Below are 20,614 nucleotides of genomic sequence, written 5' to 3' on the forward strand. Positions count from 1 at the left end.
TGAGAAGGAGGCCTATTCAGGTCTCTCGTTCTCTGAATAGAAGGATTCAATCACTTCTCATACATACCTGGATTAATTATAAATCCCAGGGTTTCAGAAAACTGGAAGACAGACGCCCCTGAATAGCTGCTTCTCAGCAGTGTGCTTCTCTTTGGCCACCTGACATACTGAAAACAAAGTAAAAAAAGATAAGGAAAGAGAACTTTAACCTGGCATGGTAATAAATCCATCAAATAATTACATACTTATTGTGCCATGCCAGCAAGGCCAAGGGTGAACCTGAGGAGCTGGCACAGTCAAGGGTGAACCTGAGGAGGAGAGGTGAAGGATTAAAGGAGACAGACAAGAGAATTCAGCCGAGGCTTGGCAGATTTCCCATTCCTGGACGAGGACACAGAAAGACCCAGCCTGCAAGCCGAGGCTTTATTTTATAGTCAGAGCACACAAAGCAAAACAGGGGAAGTGGTCAACATGTTTACCATGTTCTTGTGTGTTTCACCATGTTTTGGCAGCACTTGTTGCACCTCCCACAGCTCAGTAGCTACCTACGAAGGAACTAGGGAGGGCTATAATTATGCTAAGAGGCTCTGCCCTCCAAGCTGGGACTTGTTTGTGGCCCTGCCACAGGTTTATCCGAGGCTTGACCCTAACACTCCCAACTTATGAGCTATAGAGAGAATCAGGAACAAGTGCTTTCTTTCTTTCTGAGAGGTATATTACCCAAGTTAATAGCAATGATATTAGAACTTGCCTGACTGACTTAAAATCCTGGTGAGGCTATTTGCCAGCTGGCGATTCTAAGCAAGTTATACACCCTCTCTGTGCCTCACTTTTCTTGTGTGATGATGGGTTTGATGATAGTACCTACTCTAAGTTTCATGTGACAATTACATGAATTCATACATGTAAAGCACTTAGAAGACTGCCAGTAACTTTTAAATTCTGTAAGTTGTTAGCAATTTTTCTTTTAATGTCTTGCTTCATTCACTTCAATATATCTGCTGCTCTATTGCTTTCTAGTTTATTTTTCCCAGTTTTATTGAGATATAATGGACATATAATACCTGCCAGTTAGGCCCTTTATTTATTAGACAGGGAATTAAAATTACATCCATGCTTTCTGACTCCCTTTCTCCCAGACTTATAAATTCTCTCCACTGACATGTTCTCCATTTTGTCCAGGATAAAAGGAAAAGAGCATAAAATTCTGAAGGTGATTTTCTGAAACCTTTTATCTTCCTTTCCTGCTGTAACTATGAGAGGTAAGGGTGACATTGCTGTCATGGGTCTTCACAATTCTTTTTAATTTTAAAAGTCCTCCAAGTTCTATGAATTCTAGAATAATTGTGTTTCTTGTTTAGAAAGACAGAACAATTCTGAGTTAGATCCTGAAAGAATTTAAGCAGGTACATTTTTAAAATTCTGGATATACGATTGAACATCTATATATGGCTTATAAGAAACACAGAAAAACAAATACACACCAGACATAGCCTAACAAAATTGGTGAAATGTCAGTATTAATTTGGAAATAAAAACATTCAGGTAGAAATCACTCCAAGAAGCAAGATGCTCTTTCAAATACAGACATTTGCTAAGCACACATAACTTTTTAGGTTGTTTGGTGCTGACAACATACAGCAGAATTAAAAAATGCCAAATTTGTTGAGACCTCAAAAAGAAATTTATAACTGTAATAAATCAGAAATGAACAGACTATTGCAAACATTTAAATGAAGTGATAGAGGTTTTAAATAAATAGCAACTATGCCATATCAAATCATTTATTTTATGACTTGGTAAGATTCAACAACTTCTCTTAAGTTGAATAATACACATCCACTTTAGGCAGTTAAGATGGATTAGTAGGATGACTCAGTGTGACACTTATCTAACCCCTTCCTCCACCTTGCTCAGTGTCAGACCTTTCCTAGGTCCGCCTATGAAAATAAATACCAAAAGTCTGTCACCACCACAGGAAAGCCACACAGTCTCCCTGGAGACAACTACTCTATTCGAAGGGCTGCCCGGAAAAGAAGAAAACAGATCAAATCAGCAGGTGACTCCTCTATTTCTAGGTGGTTAAATTTAGCAGATAACATCTGCCAAATCTCTTACCTCCCACCTTACCCCAACTCAAATAACAGTGACCACCCAGGGGAGGAGAAAACCAAGCCTAGAAGTATCTATATGTTCACCCTGCTCCAAGCCCTTGCATTGAAACCTGTAACTTTCTCTCTTTATTTATTTTATTTTTTTAAGTATATATTTTTACTAGAGGCCCGGTGCACAAAAATTTGTGCACTTGGGGGGGGGGAGGGGGGGTCCCTCAGTCCGGCCTGTGCCCTCTCGCAGTCTGGGACCCCTCGGGAGATAACGACCTGCTGGCTTAGGCCTGCTCCCGGGTGGCAGAGGGCAGGCCCAATCCCTAGGTGTAGCCCCTGGTAGGGCTCAGAGCAGGGCCGATTAGGGAGTTGGGACCCCTTCCCCTGTCATGCACAGAGCAGGGCAGATTGGGAGGTTGTGATGCCACCCTCAGTCATGCTCAGGGTAGGGCCGATTGGGGGGTTGGGGCATCACCCTCTATCACCCACAGAGCAGGGCCGACCAGGGGGTTGGGGCATCGCCACTGTCACACTCAAGGCAGGGCAGATGGGGAGGTTATGACTCTACCCCATCACACACAGAGCAGGGCCCGTGGGGGGGGGGGCTTGGGGCGCAGCCCTCTAACACCCACAGAGCAGGGCCGATCAGGTGGTTGGGGCACCGCCACTCTCATACTCAGGGCAGGGCCAATGGGGAGGTTATGGCTCTACCCAGTCACACACAGAGCAGGGCCCATGGGGGGAGGGGGGGGTTGGGGCCCCTCCCCCTGTCACACACAGAGCTGCAGGGCGATCAGGGGGTTTGGGCGCCACCCCCTGTCATGCTGATCCCGGTGCCGGGAGGCCTCGCGGATCCGCTGATCCCGGTGCTGGGAGTCATATTACCCTTTTACTATATAGAATAGAGGCCTGGTGCATGGGTGGGGCTGGCTTGTTTGCCCTGAAGGGTGTCCTGGATCAGGGTGGGGTCCCCACTGGGGTGCCTGGCCAGTCTGGCTGAGGGGATGATGGCTGTTTGCAGCTGGTCACACACCCTTCAGGGTGGGGGTCCCCACTGGGGTGCCTGGCCAGTCTGGGTAAGGAGCTGAGGGCTGTTTTCAGGCTGGGGGTGACTGAAGCTCCCAACTGCTCCTTTTTTTCTTTTTTTATTCTGGGCCAGCTTTAGCTTTGGGGCTTGGCTCCAGCTCTTTGGCCTCCGCTGCTGAAAATAGGTTTCTGGCCTTTGCTTACAATGTTGCAATCCTACTGGCTGAAGCCTGGCAGGTTTCTGGGGTTTTGTTTAGCTTCTATGTTTGTTACATAGTTGCTTGCAGCTCAGAGGCCTGCAGCGGCAGGTGGGGAAGGTTGGAGTCCTCCATCACTGAAGCAAGCAAGCCTCATGTTACTTTCTGGCTGCCTGGCTGCTAGCCGCCATCTTGGCTGACAGTTAATTTGCATATTGCCCTGATTAGCCAATGGGAAGGGTAGCGGTCGTACGCCAATTACCATGTTTCTCTTTTATTAGATAGGATTGATTTCAGAGAGGAAGGGAGAGGGAGAGAGAGTTAGAAACCTCAGTGATGATGAGAGAGAATCATTGATCGGCTGCCTCGTGTATGTTCTCTACTGGGGATTTAGCCCTCAACTGGGCATGTGACCTAGACCGGAATCGAACCTGAGACCCTTCTGTTCACAGGCCGATGCTGTACCCACTGAGCTAGGGTGCAACTTTCTCTCTTTATATGAGAGGTTTTATGAAGAGAGAACTTCTGATTCCTTGCTTGTCCAGAACTTTACTGTTTTGTTTTGTTTGTTTTTTTGTTGTTGTTTGCTTTACACTTAGATGATAGTTTTGTGCCTTAGATAATTGTAGCTTCCGCTCAGGGAAGTAAAGCCTATATTCATTTGTTTTCTAGCAGCAAATGTTGAATGACAGGTGTATGGAGGACTCTGGAAGCTTTGAGGTTTTTGTTTGCTTTTCTTTTTTTGGAGATCTAAAACTTTACAAGATTTCATGTATAAATGACCCATTTTTCTCCAATGATCCAACTTTATTTAAGTGTCCTTTCAATCCAGAGACCTGGTTCTTGTCCTTAATTTCCTTCTTTCTATTTGGGGAATCCTATGAGCTGAATGTTAACATTCTGGATCTGTTGCTCCTAAACTTGTGCTTCCTAAAGTATGTCTCTGATTTAATGTACTGTATTCTGGGAGAATTCAGTAACTCCACTTTTCTAGCCTGATGTGTTGATCTTCAGTGCTGTCTACTCTGATATTGCCCTTCCCACTTGGTTTCTATTTCAAGCCAGTTTTTCATTCCCAAGAATGTTGATTGGTTCTCAAATCCTGCATCTCCCACAAATGAATCTTTACTTTTACACTTCACAGTTTTATTTTAAAAATCTTTCTATTCACATTTTACTTTTTCATGTTAAAGAAATCTGGAAATTAGAAATAAGCAAATATAATAGACTAGTAGCACAAAAATTTGTGCACTCGGGGCGGGGGTCCCCTCAGTTATTAAACATTTATCGGCACAACATTGACCACATTGGTGGTGATGGTAGTCTTGTCAGAATGTGTTATATTGTGCAGATGAAAATCTAAACAGATTTGATGTAGATATTTTCAAAGATGGAAGAATTGTCCCTGTCAACTGTTTTAGTTGATTCATATCTTCAGTAATTGTCATCATTGCAAAGTTTTCAGTCCCCATATGGATTGCTGGATATAATAGGTCATGTGCTGTCCCTGTCCTTTGTAGCCTTTGTTACCTTAAGGACTCTAGTTTTCCATTTATATGTTTAAGTACCAACCTTACTGGCTTAAAAATGTCAGCTTTTAACACCGCTCTCTCTGTTCCGTATCCTTCTGATGAAAAGTGGAGTTGGGTTGCAGGACAGGAGAGAAATTCTGAAGGGGAATATTGAAGTAAAGACTGCAGTCGGAGAAGAGGGAACCTATTTCCCTGGCCACAGGCGCTGGTGCCCTGGACCACAGGGCTGGCAGCTTCTCTGGGTGGCTGCAGCCTGGGACCTCGGGCGGGTGGCTTGTTCGTCTCCTGGGCTGGGGCCAGCTGCAGGCATTGGCGCCTGGACCAAAGGTGGGCAGCTTCTTCTTTTGGTGGCTTCTTTCTCTTCTGTGCTTCCAGGAAGGGCATTAAGTTATGTGTATATGTGTGTTCATGCAAACATAGGCGTGTACACGTGTGTATGTGGAAATCTGCTGGGCAAGTCAAAACCATACAAGAGTTGCCCCCTATCTCTTGAATCTTCCAGAGATATCCCCCACTTTTTTATTCTATCACTATTGGAGAGTCAGTATTTGCAGCCAGCAAGCTGTAACTCTCTCAGTGTCTATTTATGACTTCTTCTTTCCCTGTCTGTCTTCCAACCCCTAATCATATTTCCATCTGGATGCATCATATTTACTCCCAATATGCTGTATAGAGAAGGAGTCAGGATGCTGTCTTCCCATGAATAGTACTCAGTAACAAACCAATTGCATTTTAGTTGGGCAATACCCCTACCCACCCTTCAAATCCCTTCCACCATGCATTTCTGCTTCCCTTTTTGTTTGCTGGATTGTTCTGCTGCTCCTTCTCCTCACCCCACCACCCTTGGATCATAATGTAAAATTCTTTTACCATGTCAAGAAATTATTAAAAATACATGTACTTTGAAAAAAAAATACAGGTACTTCTCCAATCACCGGCGGGGGGTAGGGGGTGGGGTGGGGGGGGCAGGGAAGAGGCAGCTGCTGGCTGCCTAAGATCTACGTGGCAGCACGTAGAGGCCAGGACCTGGTCTCACAGGTTTTACCCATGCAGTTTGAAAGGTGCTCACAATCTACGCGGTGGCCAGGGCCCGGTCTCATTGGGTTTGCATTTTGAAAGGTGCTCGAAATCTACGTGGTGGCCAGGACCCAGTCTCAGGGGGTTTTACCCTCGCAGTTTGAAAGGTGCTCACGATCTACGTGATGGCATGTAGTGGCCAGGACCCAGTCTCACCGGTTTTACCTGCGCAGTTTGAAAGGTGCTCGCGGCACGTAGCGGTCAGGACCCGGTCTCAGGGGGATTTACCCGTGCAGTTTGAAAGGTCCTCACGATCTACGTGGCTGTCAGGACCCGGTCTCATGGGGTTTGCCGTTTGAAAGGCGCTCGTGATCTATGTGGCGGCCAGGTCCCAGTCTCAGGGGGTTTTACCCTCGCAGTTTGAAAGGTGCTCATGATCTATGTGGCGGCATGTAGTGTCCAGGACCCAGTCTCACCAGTTTTACCCACGCAGTTTGAAAAGTGCTCATGGCACGTAGTGGTCAGGACCCGGTCTCAGGGGGATTTACCCGAGCAGTTTGAAAGGTGCTCACGATCTACGTGGCTGTCAGGACCCGGTCTCATGGGGTTTTCAGTTTGAAAGATGCTCGTGATCTACGTGGCAGCACGTAGCGGTCAGGACCCAGTCTCATGGGGTTTTTCCCATGCAGTTTTGAAAGGTGCTCGCGAACTATGTAGGGGTCAGGGCCACGTCTTCTCTGCCCTGCACGGCTTCTCTGATCACCGGCTTGGGGTCTGGGCAAAGGCAGCCCCGGTTCTCAAATCACGGCTGGGGGGGTGGGGCAGTGGTGGCCGGGTTCTCCGATCATGGCTGGGGGGCACAGCAAAGGCGGCCCTGCCCCCCGGCTCTTGCCTGCCGCCTGGGTTTCTGATCGCCGTCAGGGGCAGGCAGCTTCTTCTGTCCTTCCCCTTTCACCTCCCAGCATTGTGCCTACATATGCAAATTAACCGCCATCTTTGTTGGTGGTTAACTGCCGTCTTTGTTGGCAATTAATTTGCATATCTCCCTGATTAGCCAATGGGAAGCATAGCAAAGGTATGGTCAATTACCATGTTTGTCTATTATTAGATAGGAAGATAGAAACGCCCATATTTCTACCATTCAGAAATAAATACCCTATCATTATTTTTTTTGTAATTTTGATGTCTACTCTTCTGTAATTATTAAGCAAATACAATTATACTGTTCACACTGTTTTAAAAACTGTTTTTTGAAATGAATAGCTTGTAGTTTTCTTTCTCCTCACTTTTCTCTCTTAAACAACAAACACTGATGTGTATGTAATATAACTCACTCAAAATATTTTCCACAGATTAATGGACTCTACTTAAACAATTTTCTATTATTGTGGAAAATATATGTTATATATATACATTTTCCAAATGTATTTTTTCAGCTTTGCTGGAAATGTATATTAATATATTGATGTTTTAGAACAGAGTACACACACACACACACACACACACACATATCATAAGTTTCAAAGTAAACAAAAGAGGCAAGTAGTGTTTCAACTCTCTCTCTTCCCCTCAGTGTTCCCTTCCCATTCTCCAACATTTCAGACCTAACTGTTAGGTGGGGTCAGGGCCCAAGTGCACCAGAAGGGGCTGCCCAGCCTGGTGTGAAAGAGTTTGAATGCACTAGGAGGGAGGCACGAGTGGGGGGCAGCCCTGAAGAGAACGGCAGAAGAACGTATTTTACTTTAGTCAAACAATGCAATATCATGCAGCAATAAAAATAAAAAAGTGCCGATACATACAACGTGGCTGACTCTCGAAAAACATTGTGTTTAACTGAAGAAACCAACACAAAATCACATATTGTGTATGATTCCTTTCTCCTTGTTTTGAAATTTTAGAACAGGCAAGACTAAGTTATAGTGATTTGCATCAGATTCCTTTTGTTTGTCCTGGATTGTCCTGGCGAACAATGGACATGAAGAAAATTTTCAACTGATGGAAATGATCCACATTTTGATCCAGGTGGTGGTTATATGAGTTGAGCATTTGTAAAACCTCACTGAAATGTCTTTTCAAAACCATGTCTCCATTGTGTGCAAACTAGATCTCAGAAATTTAATTTGTTAAAAGCTGAATGTACCTCACTGTCTCTAGAGAACTTAGGTGTTTGGTATCCCTTTGGCTCCCACAGTAATGTTTATGCAGTGGCTAGTTGTGTCTCTATCTATAAACCTTGTGAGAGAGCAGGGTGTAGTGACGTGCAGGTGGAGAATCAGATTGAACTTGGAAAGTATGTGGAATGGAAAGAAAACACCTTTTGAGCACATTCTATGTCTGGCACTGTACAGCTGTGCTACTGCTTCTTTCCACTCCTGGGAGCCCTAAGGTTCTTGGAGCACAGAGCCTCCCCTTTCTGACCTCCTATTTTCCCCGCAAAGCTCTGCACACGACTTCCAATGTCCTTCAGGGTGTGGTTTTACTCCCCAAAGGGAAGCATGCTCCTGTTGGTCTTATTGTCTAAATCAGTCCCATTTGTGAACTGAACATTGGGAGGACCAACACCTGCATATCTTACAGGAAGATTTCCTCTCTGAAATATGTGACTGCCGCCCTCTGCAGGCAGGAGGAGGAACTGCACTGAGCATTTTCCACCAAAGCAACTTGAGAGTTCTTATCATTCCATACTCAGCTCAGGCCAAAGTCCACCGGGATGGTCTTTATTCCTCCACTTTCAAAGTAACTAGAGAGTGGAGGCAGGCTGTATCTTTCTCATCAGACCCTTCTCGGAGAGGCATGCCAATGCCAGTGCCTCCTGGCAGCGCTGTTTGCCCTCCTCCTGAGGATTTTTTCCCAATCAGGGCGGGTTGAAGCTTGCTGCTCCCAGCCCCTGCAGCCACAGCCTTGGATGCTGACCACAAGGACAGCCAGGTGCAAACTGCCTCTGGAGCGGGCACTGTGGGTGCACGGAGGAGACCCGGGGCTTCCAGGAACACCCACCCTGTGGCCCAGTCTGGACGGTGAGAGAGAAAGGTGTGGGATGCGCAGGTGTGTCTTTGGGGCATGTGGGTCCTGGAAAAGGGAGGGCTTGACCTCAGGGTCACATGGTGAGAAAACTGCCTTTCTTAGGGAGCTAAGCCACAAGAGCTGTTTGTGGTCAAAAGAAATAAAAAACGTATCAATGAAGGCATGAGTAAGTGAATGCATGAATGAATGACAAGAAGGAGAAAGATAGATGGGCTGAGAGAATGGACTGATTTTGTGTCTGACTTTGTTTCTCAACGTTGAACTCAGGGCTTTCTCTTTCAAGAGACCCCTGGTGAGAGGTGTGTCCCCAGGCGAGCAGACAGCTCACAGGACACAAGAGGACGGTTACAGCTGTCCACACCTGTGGGGGAACCAGCTGGTTTTCAGAAAAAAGAGGAAAGAAAACCCATTGGCAGGTGGGTGGGAGTTGGTGGTGCTTATCGGAAGGCCTGTGAGGGACAACAGACAAAACCCTGTGTACAAAAGTCAGTGTTTGGGAGGGGACTTTTTTCTAAGACCGTTCACCCTGTGGACTTTCTCACCCTCTCCTCAGGCCACCCTCCTCCCTCAGTGAACAGTGTGTGTCCCGTGCTGCCTCCTGCTCTGAAGATGGTGGGTGTTCCTGGCTGTGCCGCTGGCTGTCTCCTCCCCGTCCTCCTCCTCCAGGTGCCCATGTGGTGCTCTGCAGGTCCGTGTTCTCCCTCAAGTTTTTTACTTTTTGCCTTGTTTTCAATGGTTCTTCTGTGAGGATAAACAGGCTATCCAGGGGTCACACTCTATCCGGGACTGTGGCTGTGTCTGCTGCCAGCAGGGGGCTGGAGGGCTGGGCCAGGAATGGGGTGATCGCCTTCATGTCAATGTCCCTTATTCCTGTGGTTAGACCTCATAAAACTCAAAGCTGTAATATTTATCTAAACTTTTATTGCCTATGTGTGATTTTAGCCTGTTTAATTTTGATGTAAATGTTTGTAAAATGATGTTTACACTGCCGAGAAAACTCAATCTGTGTACAAAGAATTTGGACTCAAGATCCCTGAGCTCTACCTGGTTATAATCTTGAGAAAAGGTATTTATTTTTTCTGGGACATGAGTTTTTCCTTTATATAATAAAAGGACCTTCAGTATAAAGTTTTCAGACACCAGGCTTAAAGATAAACCAGCTATGAGATTATAATAATGATATTTTTACCTCTGATTTAAGGTCAATTAGGCAGTGAGTATCAAATGTTTAATTTCCATATATGTTGACTCAGCAATCCTACAAGAATGTACCCTAAAGATAAGCTCTCCCATATGTATACTTATTATATACTAGAGGCCTGGTGCATGAATTTGTCTATGTGGGGTCTGGCCAGACCACACCGATGGGGGCCGATTGCTGGGCCAGCCAGGGGGTGGAGCTGTGGTGGTTGGCTGGCCAGCCCCATCCCCTGGTCAAACGCCCAGTCAAGGGGACAATTTGCATATTAGCCTTTTATTATATAGGACTAGGGGCCCGGTGCACGAAATTCGTGCACTGGGTGTGTGTGGGGGGGAGTGTCCCTCAGCCCAGCTTGCCCCCTCTCACATACTGGGAGCCCTCAGGCGTTGACCCCCATCACCCTCCAATCGCAGGATTGGCCCCTTGCCCAGCCTGACACCTCTGGCCTAGGCATCCGGCCCGGGCAGTGGGAACCTGCAGTGGCAGTGGGGGGGGGGCTCCGCCCCTGCCCCTGCAGGATGCCTCTGGCTGAGGCGTCGGCCTGGGCAGCAGGGACCCACAGCTGCAGCGGCCCCGCGATCGTGGGCTTCGCTTTATGCCCAGGCAAGAGGACCCTAGCTCCTGGGACTGCCAGCTTCGACCATGCCCAGCTCCCATCGCTGGCTCCACCCCTACTTCCTGCTATCACTGGCCAGGGAGGCAAAGGTGCCTGATTCTCTGATCATGGCTGGGGGGCAGGGCAAAGGCGGCCCCGCCTTTGCCCTGCCCCCCAGCTCTTAGTTCCCCCCTGGGTTTCCGATCACCGTCAGTGGCAGGGGGCTTCTTCCTGCTTTCCCTTTCGCCTCCCTGCATTGTGCCTACATATGCAAATTAACCGCCATCTTGTTGGCAGTTAACTGCCAATCTTAGTTGGCAGTTAATTTGCATATAGCCCTGATTAGCCAATGAAAAGGGTATCGTCGTACACCAATTACCATTTTTCTCTTTTATTAGTGTTGATAGTGTTTATTGTGGGGCTGTCTGTAGTCATAATCGATGTAGGAAAGTTTAAATGTGATGGTGGCAACATTTAGGACTTTCTGCACTAAAATAGCTGGATGTTCCTATTGCAGAAGTTGATACACAATCACCCCATTTATGTGAAGCAGAATGATATTTTCCAGTTCATCATGGCTTTAAGGAATGCCAATGCCTTTTTCTAAATTAAATGGCTCACATAACATTCATGGCCAACAGCCCAGTACAGTTGGTAAGGAATGGATATCCTTCGAGGTATACCAGTTCCCTGGGTTGTACGCAGGAAGGGAAAGGAAGGGGCCTTGGCTCAGTCCAGCCGAATGGCCAGTGTCACGCTCCTTGTCCAGGACTGCCTGATCCACGCTCCTGGGACAGACCAACCAGGAGCTTCTTCTCTCAGGTCACATGCCTTTGCCATTTGTGCTCAGCCCTCCTGAGCACCCACACAGCATGCCTTTCTGAACCCTTCCCACCCCGCCCTGCGTTTGCCGGCCCTTAAATCCTAACCACGTACAGGATCCCCAGGGTCCTGGGCCTCCGAATGCAAATGTCGCTTTTTAGTCATCATGGCTTTCTGTGGGAAAACAGCTTTCAAGCAGATGCCTGCAAGTGACTCGGCAAAAAGGGGTATTTTATAATTTAGGCAAAGTTCCCATTTAGGCCTGCAGGCATCCCCTTTCCCTTCCTTGGGGATCCAGCCCTCCTCTCTGGTAGGACTGCCCTGCTTCTCAACACCTGGAACCGCTGGCATCCAAGTTTTGCACTTCTCTCAGTAATTCTTTTACATTATTATTTTTAAATTTAAAATATTCTTTAAAATTTTCAGTCATAGTTAACCTTCAATATTATATTAGTTTCAGGTGTACTGCATAGTGGTTAGACAATTACATAATTTACACAGTGTTCCCCCTGATCAGTCTAGTGCCCCCCCGACACCATACCTAGTTATTACAATATTATTGACTACATTCCATATGCTGTACTTTACATCCCCAAGACCATTTTATAACTGCCAATGTGTACTTTTTAATTCCTTCACTTTTTATACCCAGTCCCCTTAACCACCCCTACCCTCTGGCAACCAAAAGTTTGTTTTCTATATCTATACATCTTTCTTGTTTTCATTTATTTATGTATGTATTTATTAGATTTCACATATAAGTGAAACCATGATATTTTTCTTTTGTTTGTCTGACTTATTTCACTTAGCATAATACCCTGTAGGGCCATCCATGTTGTCATAAGTGGTAAGATTTCATTCCATTTTCTGTGGCTGAATAATATTCCATTCTGTATACTAGTATGTACCACATCTTCTTTATCCATCCAGGAAAATAGTTTGTATGAAAAAAAAATTCTTTATGATTCCAAGCCTTCATAGTTATTAAAAATAAAAGAACTAAAATAGCTTACCTTACCTTATAAATTCTACTTTTCACCTTGGGATAGCCATACACTATAATACTCCCGGCATCCCAACCCAACATTCAGTAACCTAAATGTCAAGGTCAGAAACATCTACTTATCCTTCTAGGAGCAGAGTGCTGGGAGGCAAAGGGAAGAATGACGAGGGAAGTACCTTTCAATATCCCTCTCTCCACCACAACAAAAGAAAAATGCTTAATAAGTTACTTTGCCATATTTAATTATCAATAAATCTCTTTTACATTGGTTTTACCTAATTCACATATAAATGCATAAAAAAAGATGCCTTCTCAAAGACCAAACTATCAAGAGTTGTTACTTCAGGGGAATACAGTTGAAGAAGTCAGATTTTTACATATAAATCAATTTAAAAATATGTATTAACTTTTTGGAAAGTAATACAAATAAGAATGGGTCTTTCATCTCATCTCCCCTCACTCATCCCCTCTAATCTCTCTCTGATTCTTATGCAGCGCCCGGGTTTTCTGTGAAGGGGCCAGCTGAACCCGTCATGGTCCTGCTAGGGGCAGACGCCACTCTGCCCTGCCAGCTGTCCCCTGAGCAGAGTACAGCCCACATGCACATCCGGTGGTACCGAGCCCAGCTGTCCCCCGCTGTGCTTGTGTACAAGAATGGGCAGGAACAAGGTGGAGAGCAAATGCTGGAGTACCGTGGCAGGACCGAGCTGGTGGGGGACTCCATCAGCAAGGGGGCCATGGCCCTGCTGATCCACCACGTCCGTGCCTCTGACAATGGCCAGTACCGGTGTCAGTTTAAGGACGGTCACATCTCCCAGGAGGCCACTGTCGAGCTTCACGTTATAGGTATGTCCATCTGGCTCACCTGTCCTGCTGTAAAGCAAAGAGAAAGGTGAGGATGTCTGGATTCCTAAGCATTCCTTGTGATGCTGGCACGCTACTTTACCTTGCAGAATATTTTTTTGTTTTCTTCTTTTTTAAAATAATCATTGTTGAAAGTATTACATATATCCCTTTCATGTCCCCACTGACCAGTTCTAGCCTGCCCCTGTCCCCTGCCCCAGGCCTTCAGTCTATTGCAGGACAATGGCAGATGCAGTTACGACTGGCCCTGAGAACTCTGTTTAGAGCTATCAGCAATCCACACCTTGTGGCTCCCGCTGCTGGGGCTGAGTGCCTTTGCAAAAGACCAAGATGTACATCAAGGTCTGCTTTTCCTAGCCCCAGGCCCAGAAGCAGGGCAGGCCAAGACTGAAAGCCTCCAGAGATCCTCCTCTGTCTGCCGTCTAACTTTTATTCTCAGTCTTAATGAGCCTCAGGCTATGAAGGCACATACAGCAAGGCATAGACTCCACAGGGTGGGGTGAGTGGTTTTCCCACAGTGTGGGGCAATTGCTTCCCCTCCAGCCAAAGCTGCCTGGGTGGCAAAGGTCTCCCTGAGAAGGATGTCCTCTTCAGTATGAGGACAGGAAACTGGGGTGGCTGCCTTCTGAGCTCTAAACCCAGACCCCCAACCCAGCTCCAGTCCACTCTGCCCTCCCTCTGCCAGAGGTCAAGATGAGTGGCTGCACACGAAATTTTGTGTATTGTCCCTTTAAGAGTGTGCCTGAATTTCCAGCCATCTCTCCCTGGCAGACAGAAACCCTGCTGCTTTTCACAGCCAAATGTTATGTGGGTACCCTTCTCAGTTCTGGTGTTCTGGGCTAGGGCACCAGACCCAAGACCTCTGGAACTTTCGCTGCTGCCTGTGGGAGCCCAACCAGCCCTCTCGAATCTCTTCCCTACCTACCAGTCTCTATGTGGTGTCCACTTTTCATCCTTGGTTATTGGGGTTCTCTCCAGCTAGTCTTTAGTTGATTATTCAGGACTAGAGGCCCAGTGCATGACATTTGTGCACAGGAGGAGGGGGTTCCTCAGCCCGGCCTGCGCCCTCTCACAGTCCAGGAACCCTGGTGGACATCCCCCTCAGGGTCCTTAGCTCTGCTGCAGAGGCAGGAGAGGTTCCCACCACCGCCACTGCGCTTGCCAGCCATAAGCTGGCTTCTGGCTGAGTGGCACTCTCCCTGTGGGAGTGCACTGACCACCAGGGGCAGCTCCTGTATTGAGCATCTGCCCCTGGTGGTCACTACGTGTGAAAGTGAGCAGTCGTTCTGCCTATCAGTTAATTTGCATATTAGCCTTTTATTATATAGGATGGTTTTTCTGTATTTTAGTTGTAATTTCACTTTGGTCTCGGGAGAGTATCAGTGTAGCTTCTACTTAATCTGCCATCATTTTGGAACCCAGACTACCTTGCAGAATGTCAATTTCCTAAGCTCCCAGTGAGAATAAGAGTACATACCCTGTTCACTTTTTTGAACAATAATGAAGGCAATATTTCTGATGTTTTGGTACCCCAAAGGATCCCAGAAAATTAATTGACTAGCATTGATTCAGATAGGTACTGATACCCCCAAACATTAGTTTTATCCAATCAGGAGAGAAAGATAACTAATATAATTAAACTCTTTTTTCTAACTTTCATTTTTCCTGTTCTTTTCTCTTCTTAATATTACCTCAGTGCTCTCTTAGTCCAAGTATAGTGCACCAGCATTATGTTGATTTTGAAACTGAATCACAGGTCACCCTAATGCTGGCTGTGAGCGGTTTCTTGACCTCTGAGCTTCAGTTTACTCATCTGCTTAGTGAAGGGCAGTGTGGCCTTTAGCCTCAGAGACTCCTGAGCACCAAAGACCACGTGTCTCAGGCACATGCCTTCTCTCCTCAGGCTTGGGCTCTGACCCTCACATTCACATGACGGGGCCTGAGGACGGTGGGATTCGAGTGCTGTGCTCCTCAGGTGGCTGGTTCCCAAACCCCAGGGTTCAGTGGAGCGACAAGGCGGGAGTGAAGCTCCTGTCCCACTCTGAGTCCCTGACCCAAGATGGAGATGGGCTCTTCCACGTGGAGGCATCACTTGTCGTCACGGACAGTTCTCTAGGCAATGTGACCTGCTCCGTCCAGAATCCCCTCTCTGGGCAGGAGAAGGTGTCAACCATCTTCCTCCCAGGTCAGTGAGGCACAATCTCCAAGGCACAGCTGGGGGTGTGGTAGGGGGAGGGAAGGAGGGTAGGGCTTCCCTCAGGTGGTCCTCACCGCGTCTGTCCCTGCCTGTGTCAGAGCCCTTCTTCCCCAGGGTGTCTCCATGGAAGGCAGCCCTGGCTGGGACGCTCCCTGTGCTGGTGCTCCTCCTCATCGGGATCAGCTACACTGGCTGGAGAGAACACCTGGCCAAAGAGAGAGAACTAAAGAAGAGGGATGATGAATCTGATGAACGTAATCAGATGAAGTGTGAAAAGGAAAAGGCGCTTAATGCCAAAGGTAAATTGGAGCAGCAGGGCAAATCAGAGCTTTATAAAATAGCTGGGGATACATTGTGCAGCGATAATGGGGAAATAAAAGGTTGCCAAAAGGCCTCAAGGAAAGCACAGGGTACCAAGAATTCCACAGGAGCCCCAGGGAAGGAGCAAACCATGTGGGAAGCCAGGAGGTCTGTGGGAGTGGCCATGAGCCTCCTCATGTGGCTCAGACCATGCCGCGTCCTTCCATGCCTCTGTGCCCCAGCCTATGCTGATGCTCCAACTGTGGAACTGTCTGCCACCATCTTCTCTTCCTATTCCTCCTTCAAGCACAAGCTTCAGAAACCACTAAGAAATGTTAAACCTCATGAAGCATGGGCACGTCTTCTTCTGTGGCTCTGTGACACTTCCCAAGTAACTTCTCTTAGTTCTTGTCATGTTAGATTTGGCATGTAAGTCCGCTAATTTTCTTGCCTACTTTATTATGGTGCCCCTAAGGGAAAGCCAAATTTAATTTATTTAGCTACTTCCCGAACTCAGGAGCAGCTAAAACCCACTTTGATGGAGTTTATATCTTCTCTTTCAGCGACTATCGAAGCAGAGCTGGGTGAGTTTTGCTTCTTCTCATGCCCTGGGAAACTTGCATTCCTTTCACACTTGTTGTGGGTTTCTCATTGAGTGCTGTTTCTTCCAGAGAGGCGGAAGAAGTTATACGCTGCAGGTAAGACTCCCTGGTTTCCCCTGCCACCTGACGTCCTGATGCCCAACACTTCTTCAGCTCCTTCTCCTCAGAGGGGAAGACTAAGAGATTCAATAATAATCAGTGGAAGAAAAATAAGGGGGAGGGGGAGGAATGTGAAACCCCAGATGAATGTCTCACATGTTTTACCTGGATTTGTTCTGTTCAGATTGGAAGAAGGCCCTGCTATATCCTGGTAAGTAACTCTTTGGCCTCAGACCTTGCCTAGTGCTTCTGGTATTCTGAGAACAATAAGCAGAGACAAAACCACAACACACACACACACGCACGCACACACACACACACATACACACACATTGTGAAAATGTATTCAGTTTCAACCTGTAGTATTTTGTATTTGGATGCTTAAGTAATCAATTGTTTTCCAAAACTAAGGATAGAGGAGAAATAGCTGCTAACCAGGGACTTTTACAACACGTATAGGGTATGATTCAACAATAATTGTTAGCTCATCCATCATGGAGAAGGAAGGCACAGAACTCAGAGCAATTTTGATGAGATTTGGGAAGAATAAAAAGTACCCCATTATAGCAGCATTTCTATACTGAAATTAAGGTTTAAAAGAGCAGATAATGTATTATATTTTAAATTTGGGAAATATATTAACTATGACTTTACCTATTTGAAACAAAGAAAGTAAAGTTCAATATACAGGGATGGATTTATGTTTGCAAATAACTCAATATCATTTATAAAATTTTAAAAAATATGTCTATCTGGTGGTAGAAGGAATAGATTGTTGTTATACCTTCTATGTATTGTGTGGGTTTTAAGTAAGTGTGTGTGTGTGTGTGTGTGTGTGTGTGTGTGTGTAATAGAGTTGGACCTTGAAAACATATCAGGTCATTCTTTGAACGTATGTGTGTGCAATTTCATATGCCAGACATTGTGCTGGATGTTGGTGGCATGAGCCATTATCTCTGACCCTATGGAACTTAAATCCACTGGGAAAGTTAGCTAGCAACTGCACACAGCCTGAAAAGTGCTTTGATAGGAGGAGGTCAGAGGAGCCCCTCACAAGAATATAAGTTAATGAGGCAGTTTCTATAGAGTTTTCTGTTACAAGACGCTTAAAAATGTTCCCACAATTCCAGGGGAGACAGCAAGTACTGAGGATGAGGACAGAAGTTTTAGCTCTAACTCTTAACGGTTTCAGCTGAGGAATAGGGTCATTCTCTGTCTTGGCCTCAGTCTCCTTACTTCTAAGGCAAAGAGCTTGGGATGATTTCCTGTTCCTCAGGATTCTCTGTATCGGAGCTATACTTGTTCCAGGAGGGAAGTTCTGTGAGAGACCATAACACTGCTCCTGTCGAGAATCATGGCCATGTCTTTATTTGCCTATCATCCTAAGACTCTATGTTAATATCCAAGCTTCAAATAACAACACAGGTCTTATTATAAGAGAAGTGGCCATGAGCAGAAGCAGATGCAGGAATCTGTCTCTGAAAAACATGCACACATTGAAACTGATTACAGGGGTCAAAATAACAGAGGTCAGTTGAGTAGCTTAAGCCACATTTGAGGAGGTCACAGGCAGGGAAAAGCCCCCAAATAAAATAAAATAAAATGAAAGGACATTTGATAGGTCTGGTCCTCACTAGGGAGGGCCATGGAGATCTGAAGAGCATAGGCACCTGGAACACGGGACCCTCTACAGGTGTCCCCTAACCCAGTATCCGGATGAACTAGGTGATGGTTCCTAACCTGAGGCAAGGCACAGGAAGCTACGTGTGTCTCGTAGTTTCTGGACACTACCAGAGTGAGGGGCTTGGAGGGGGAAGTGAGGAGAGTCCAGAAAAATTAGCAATGAGCCAGGGTTGAAGCATCCTCCTCCTTTTCATTCCCTGGCTGTGTGTCCATCTTGATCTCAATTGGTATTGCTCTTTTTCAGACTGGAGGAAGGAACACTTCCACCCTGGTGAGAAGTTCTTTATTTATCTTTTTGTCTCTCTTCTAACCGCCCCCCCCCCCCATTTCCCTTCCTAACGTCAATGCCTAGTTGAAGATGGAGGCAGCATTATTCTGGTAAAGAGAGGGAAGAACATGCAGGTCAGTAAATGTTAACCTGAACTGAAACTTGCTGCTGGGATTAGCTACTCCATTGTGCTTCTGCCTTTGTCTATTGGCCCAGCTTTCTCCTCTGTGGAGTCCACTTGGTTCTGAAACAGAAATTAGTGCAGCCCCTTTGTGAGGAGACCCCCAACTAGTAAAAAGTGCTCAAAATGGCAAGAGTAACTGGGCTGCTGTCTTTAAAGAGGTCAGCCCTCATGGAGCCTGTTACTCATTAAGAACTGTAGGTCTGATTTGCAGAAAACACGGAAAGAGCATTATTCTCAAGTGAACACCGCAGTCCCTTGCTCACTGACATTCTTCCAAAACACTGATAGCAGCATGGATGAGATAAGGCTAGATGAGTAGCATCGCACCCCGGGGAGAGCACAGCTAACCCCCCAGCCCCACCTTTCCAAACACAGTCAGAGGAGTGGTCTTTCACCCACGTTTGCTGGTTTGTGGTTCCCGGTATAGCAGATGTCTGAAATTTACAGTGTTCTCCTTTCCTTTCTTTTCTTCCAGCTACTGTGACTCTACATCTTAAAACTTTTCTCCAGAACAATTCTGACACGGAGAGAAAAGAGACCTTGAGAGAGGAAACACAGGATCTCTCTCTTAGTAACAAGCAAGGAAACGGCAACCTCATCACACTTAATATGGAAGGCTTCACGTCAGGGAGATATTACTGGGAAGTGGACATTGAGGACACTGATGAGTGGACTCTAGGCATTTATGAGGAGCCCACAGACAGCAGGAGATTACAATTCAGAATCTTAGAGAAGAAGGGATGTGACTACAGGGCTCTTGCCTGTTGTCTCCAAAAATATTCTCTATCAGAGCATCTCCTGATAGAAAAGTGTCCACAAAAGATTGTGATTTTCTTGGATTACGAGGACGGTGACATTTCTTTCTATAACATGACTGATGGTAGCCACATCTTTTCTTTCACCCAGCTCAGCTTCTCTGGGTCACTGTATCCTTACTTCAAACTGGAATCCATGGAGCTTTCCCCATCTTCTCAATATTAAGTGATTTAGAGGGAAAACCCGGTACCATGAAGACAGTAGCCCATTCTCTGTAATGCTGCTGGGATTCCAGTCTTGATGGGTGGCCCCGAGCCATTGACTTCGAAGCCTCTTGGCCTAAGGCCCTATAAGTCTGCATGACCAGAGTGTCTGACTACATCCAGCAGTGTCTCTTAAACAACCTCCAGAGAAGTAGAATTTTTTGCTTATTGCTATAAATGTTGTTTCTTGATTTATATATATAGGTATCACAGAATGATAATTTTCTAAAATGAATTACTGCAAAATGAAGTGAATAAAAGACACATGATTACAAGTGGTAATTATTATTAGATTCAATATACCTGCAATTATTCTGTCAATTTGCTCTAAAAGTGTTATAATATACTCTCTGTCTGTATTTGTCTCAGAAACAACTGGTAAGAAAGTTTATATAGAGGCACTTGTCTGTGGCCCACATGTTGAGTAGTTTTGCTAACACAATATTTAGAGGAATAAACATTTAGATAATTATCCTGACATTTCTCAATACCAGCACTGCATAAAAATGACAGAATGTGTTTTCTAATATTAAAGGAGAAAAGTGAAACTATAATTTTATAACAAGCTGATCTAGATCTTAAATGCAAGGATAATTTGAGGAAAGAAAACTAAACATCAGTCACAATCTAATCCTAACAAATGTGATGGTGTCAACATGATGGAGGCTGGAGGCCAGAGTGAAGTCAGAGGCATTTATCATGTTGAAGGAAAGAGAAATGACTTTGCCTAAGATATTAATAAGAAAATGACCACTTTATACTCTTGGGAATTCTCAGTGTGTCCACCAGCAGAGATAAAGAAAGGTGCTTCTTCTCCCTCCAGTCACTCTACCTATTATGTGACCCAAATTGAGCTTCTGGAGAGAGAAACTACAC

The 20,614-nt window shown here is 45.8% G+C and overlaps 1 protein-coding gene across 1 annotated transcript; it reads left to right on the top strand.

The window, feature by feature from the left end:
- The first annotated feature begins 8,586 nt into the window (after window positions 1-8,586).
- On the top strand, window positions 8,587-20,023 carry LOC132237500 (butyrophilin-like protein 1). Its single transcript, XM_059702048.1, has 9 exons — window positions 8,587-8,924; window positions 9,455-9,589; window positions 13,018-13,368; window positions 15,290-15,571; window positions 15,682-15,900; window positions 16,555-16,581; window positions 16,769-16,795; window positions 18,512-18,538; window positions 19,195-20,023. Exons 1-9 carry the CDS (start codon window positions 8,783-8,785, stop codon window positions 19,698-19,700), a joined length of 1,716 nt encoding a protein of 571 aa, XP_059558031.1. The 5' UTR covers window positions 8,587-8,782; the 3' UTR covers window positions 19,701-20,023.
- The last annotated feature ends 591 nt before the right edge of the window (window positions 20,024-20,614 follow it).

Source organism: Myotis daubentonii, chromosome 6 (genome assembly GCF_963259705.1).
Source record: "Myotis daubentonii chromosome 6, mMyoDau2.1, whole genome shotgun sequence".
Classification (NCBI taxonomy): domain Eukaryota; kingdom Metazoa; phylum Chordata; class Mammalia; order Chiroptera; family Vespertilionidae; genus Myotis; species Myotis daubentonii.

Bases quoted from the DNA above. Each gene is read 5' to 3' on its own strand.
- LOC132237500 (XM_059702048.1), top strand. From the start codon at position 8,783: ATGCTGACCACAAGGACAGCCAGGTGCAAACTGCCTCTGGAGCGGGCA. The intron at 9,590-13,017 runs GTCCGTGTTCTC...ATTCTTATGCAG, and splicing joins GCCCATGTGGTGCTCTGCAG to CGCCCGGGTTTTCTGTGAAG. The intron at 18,539-19,194 runs GTGAGAAGTTCT...CTTTTCTTCCAG, and splicing joins GAAGGAACACTTCCACCCTG to CTACTGTGACTCTACATCTT.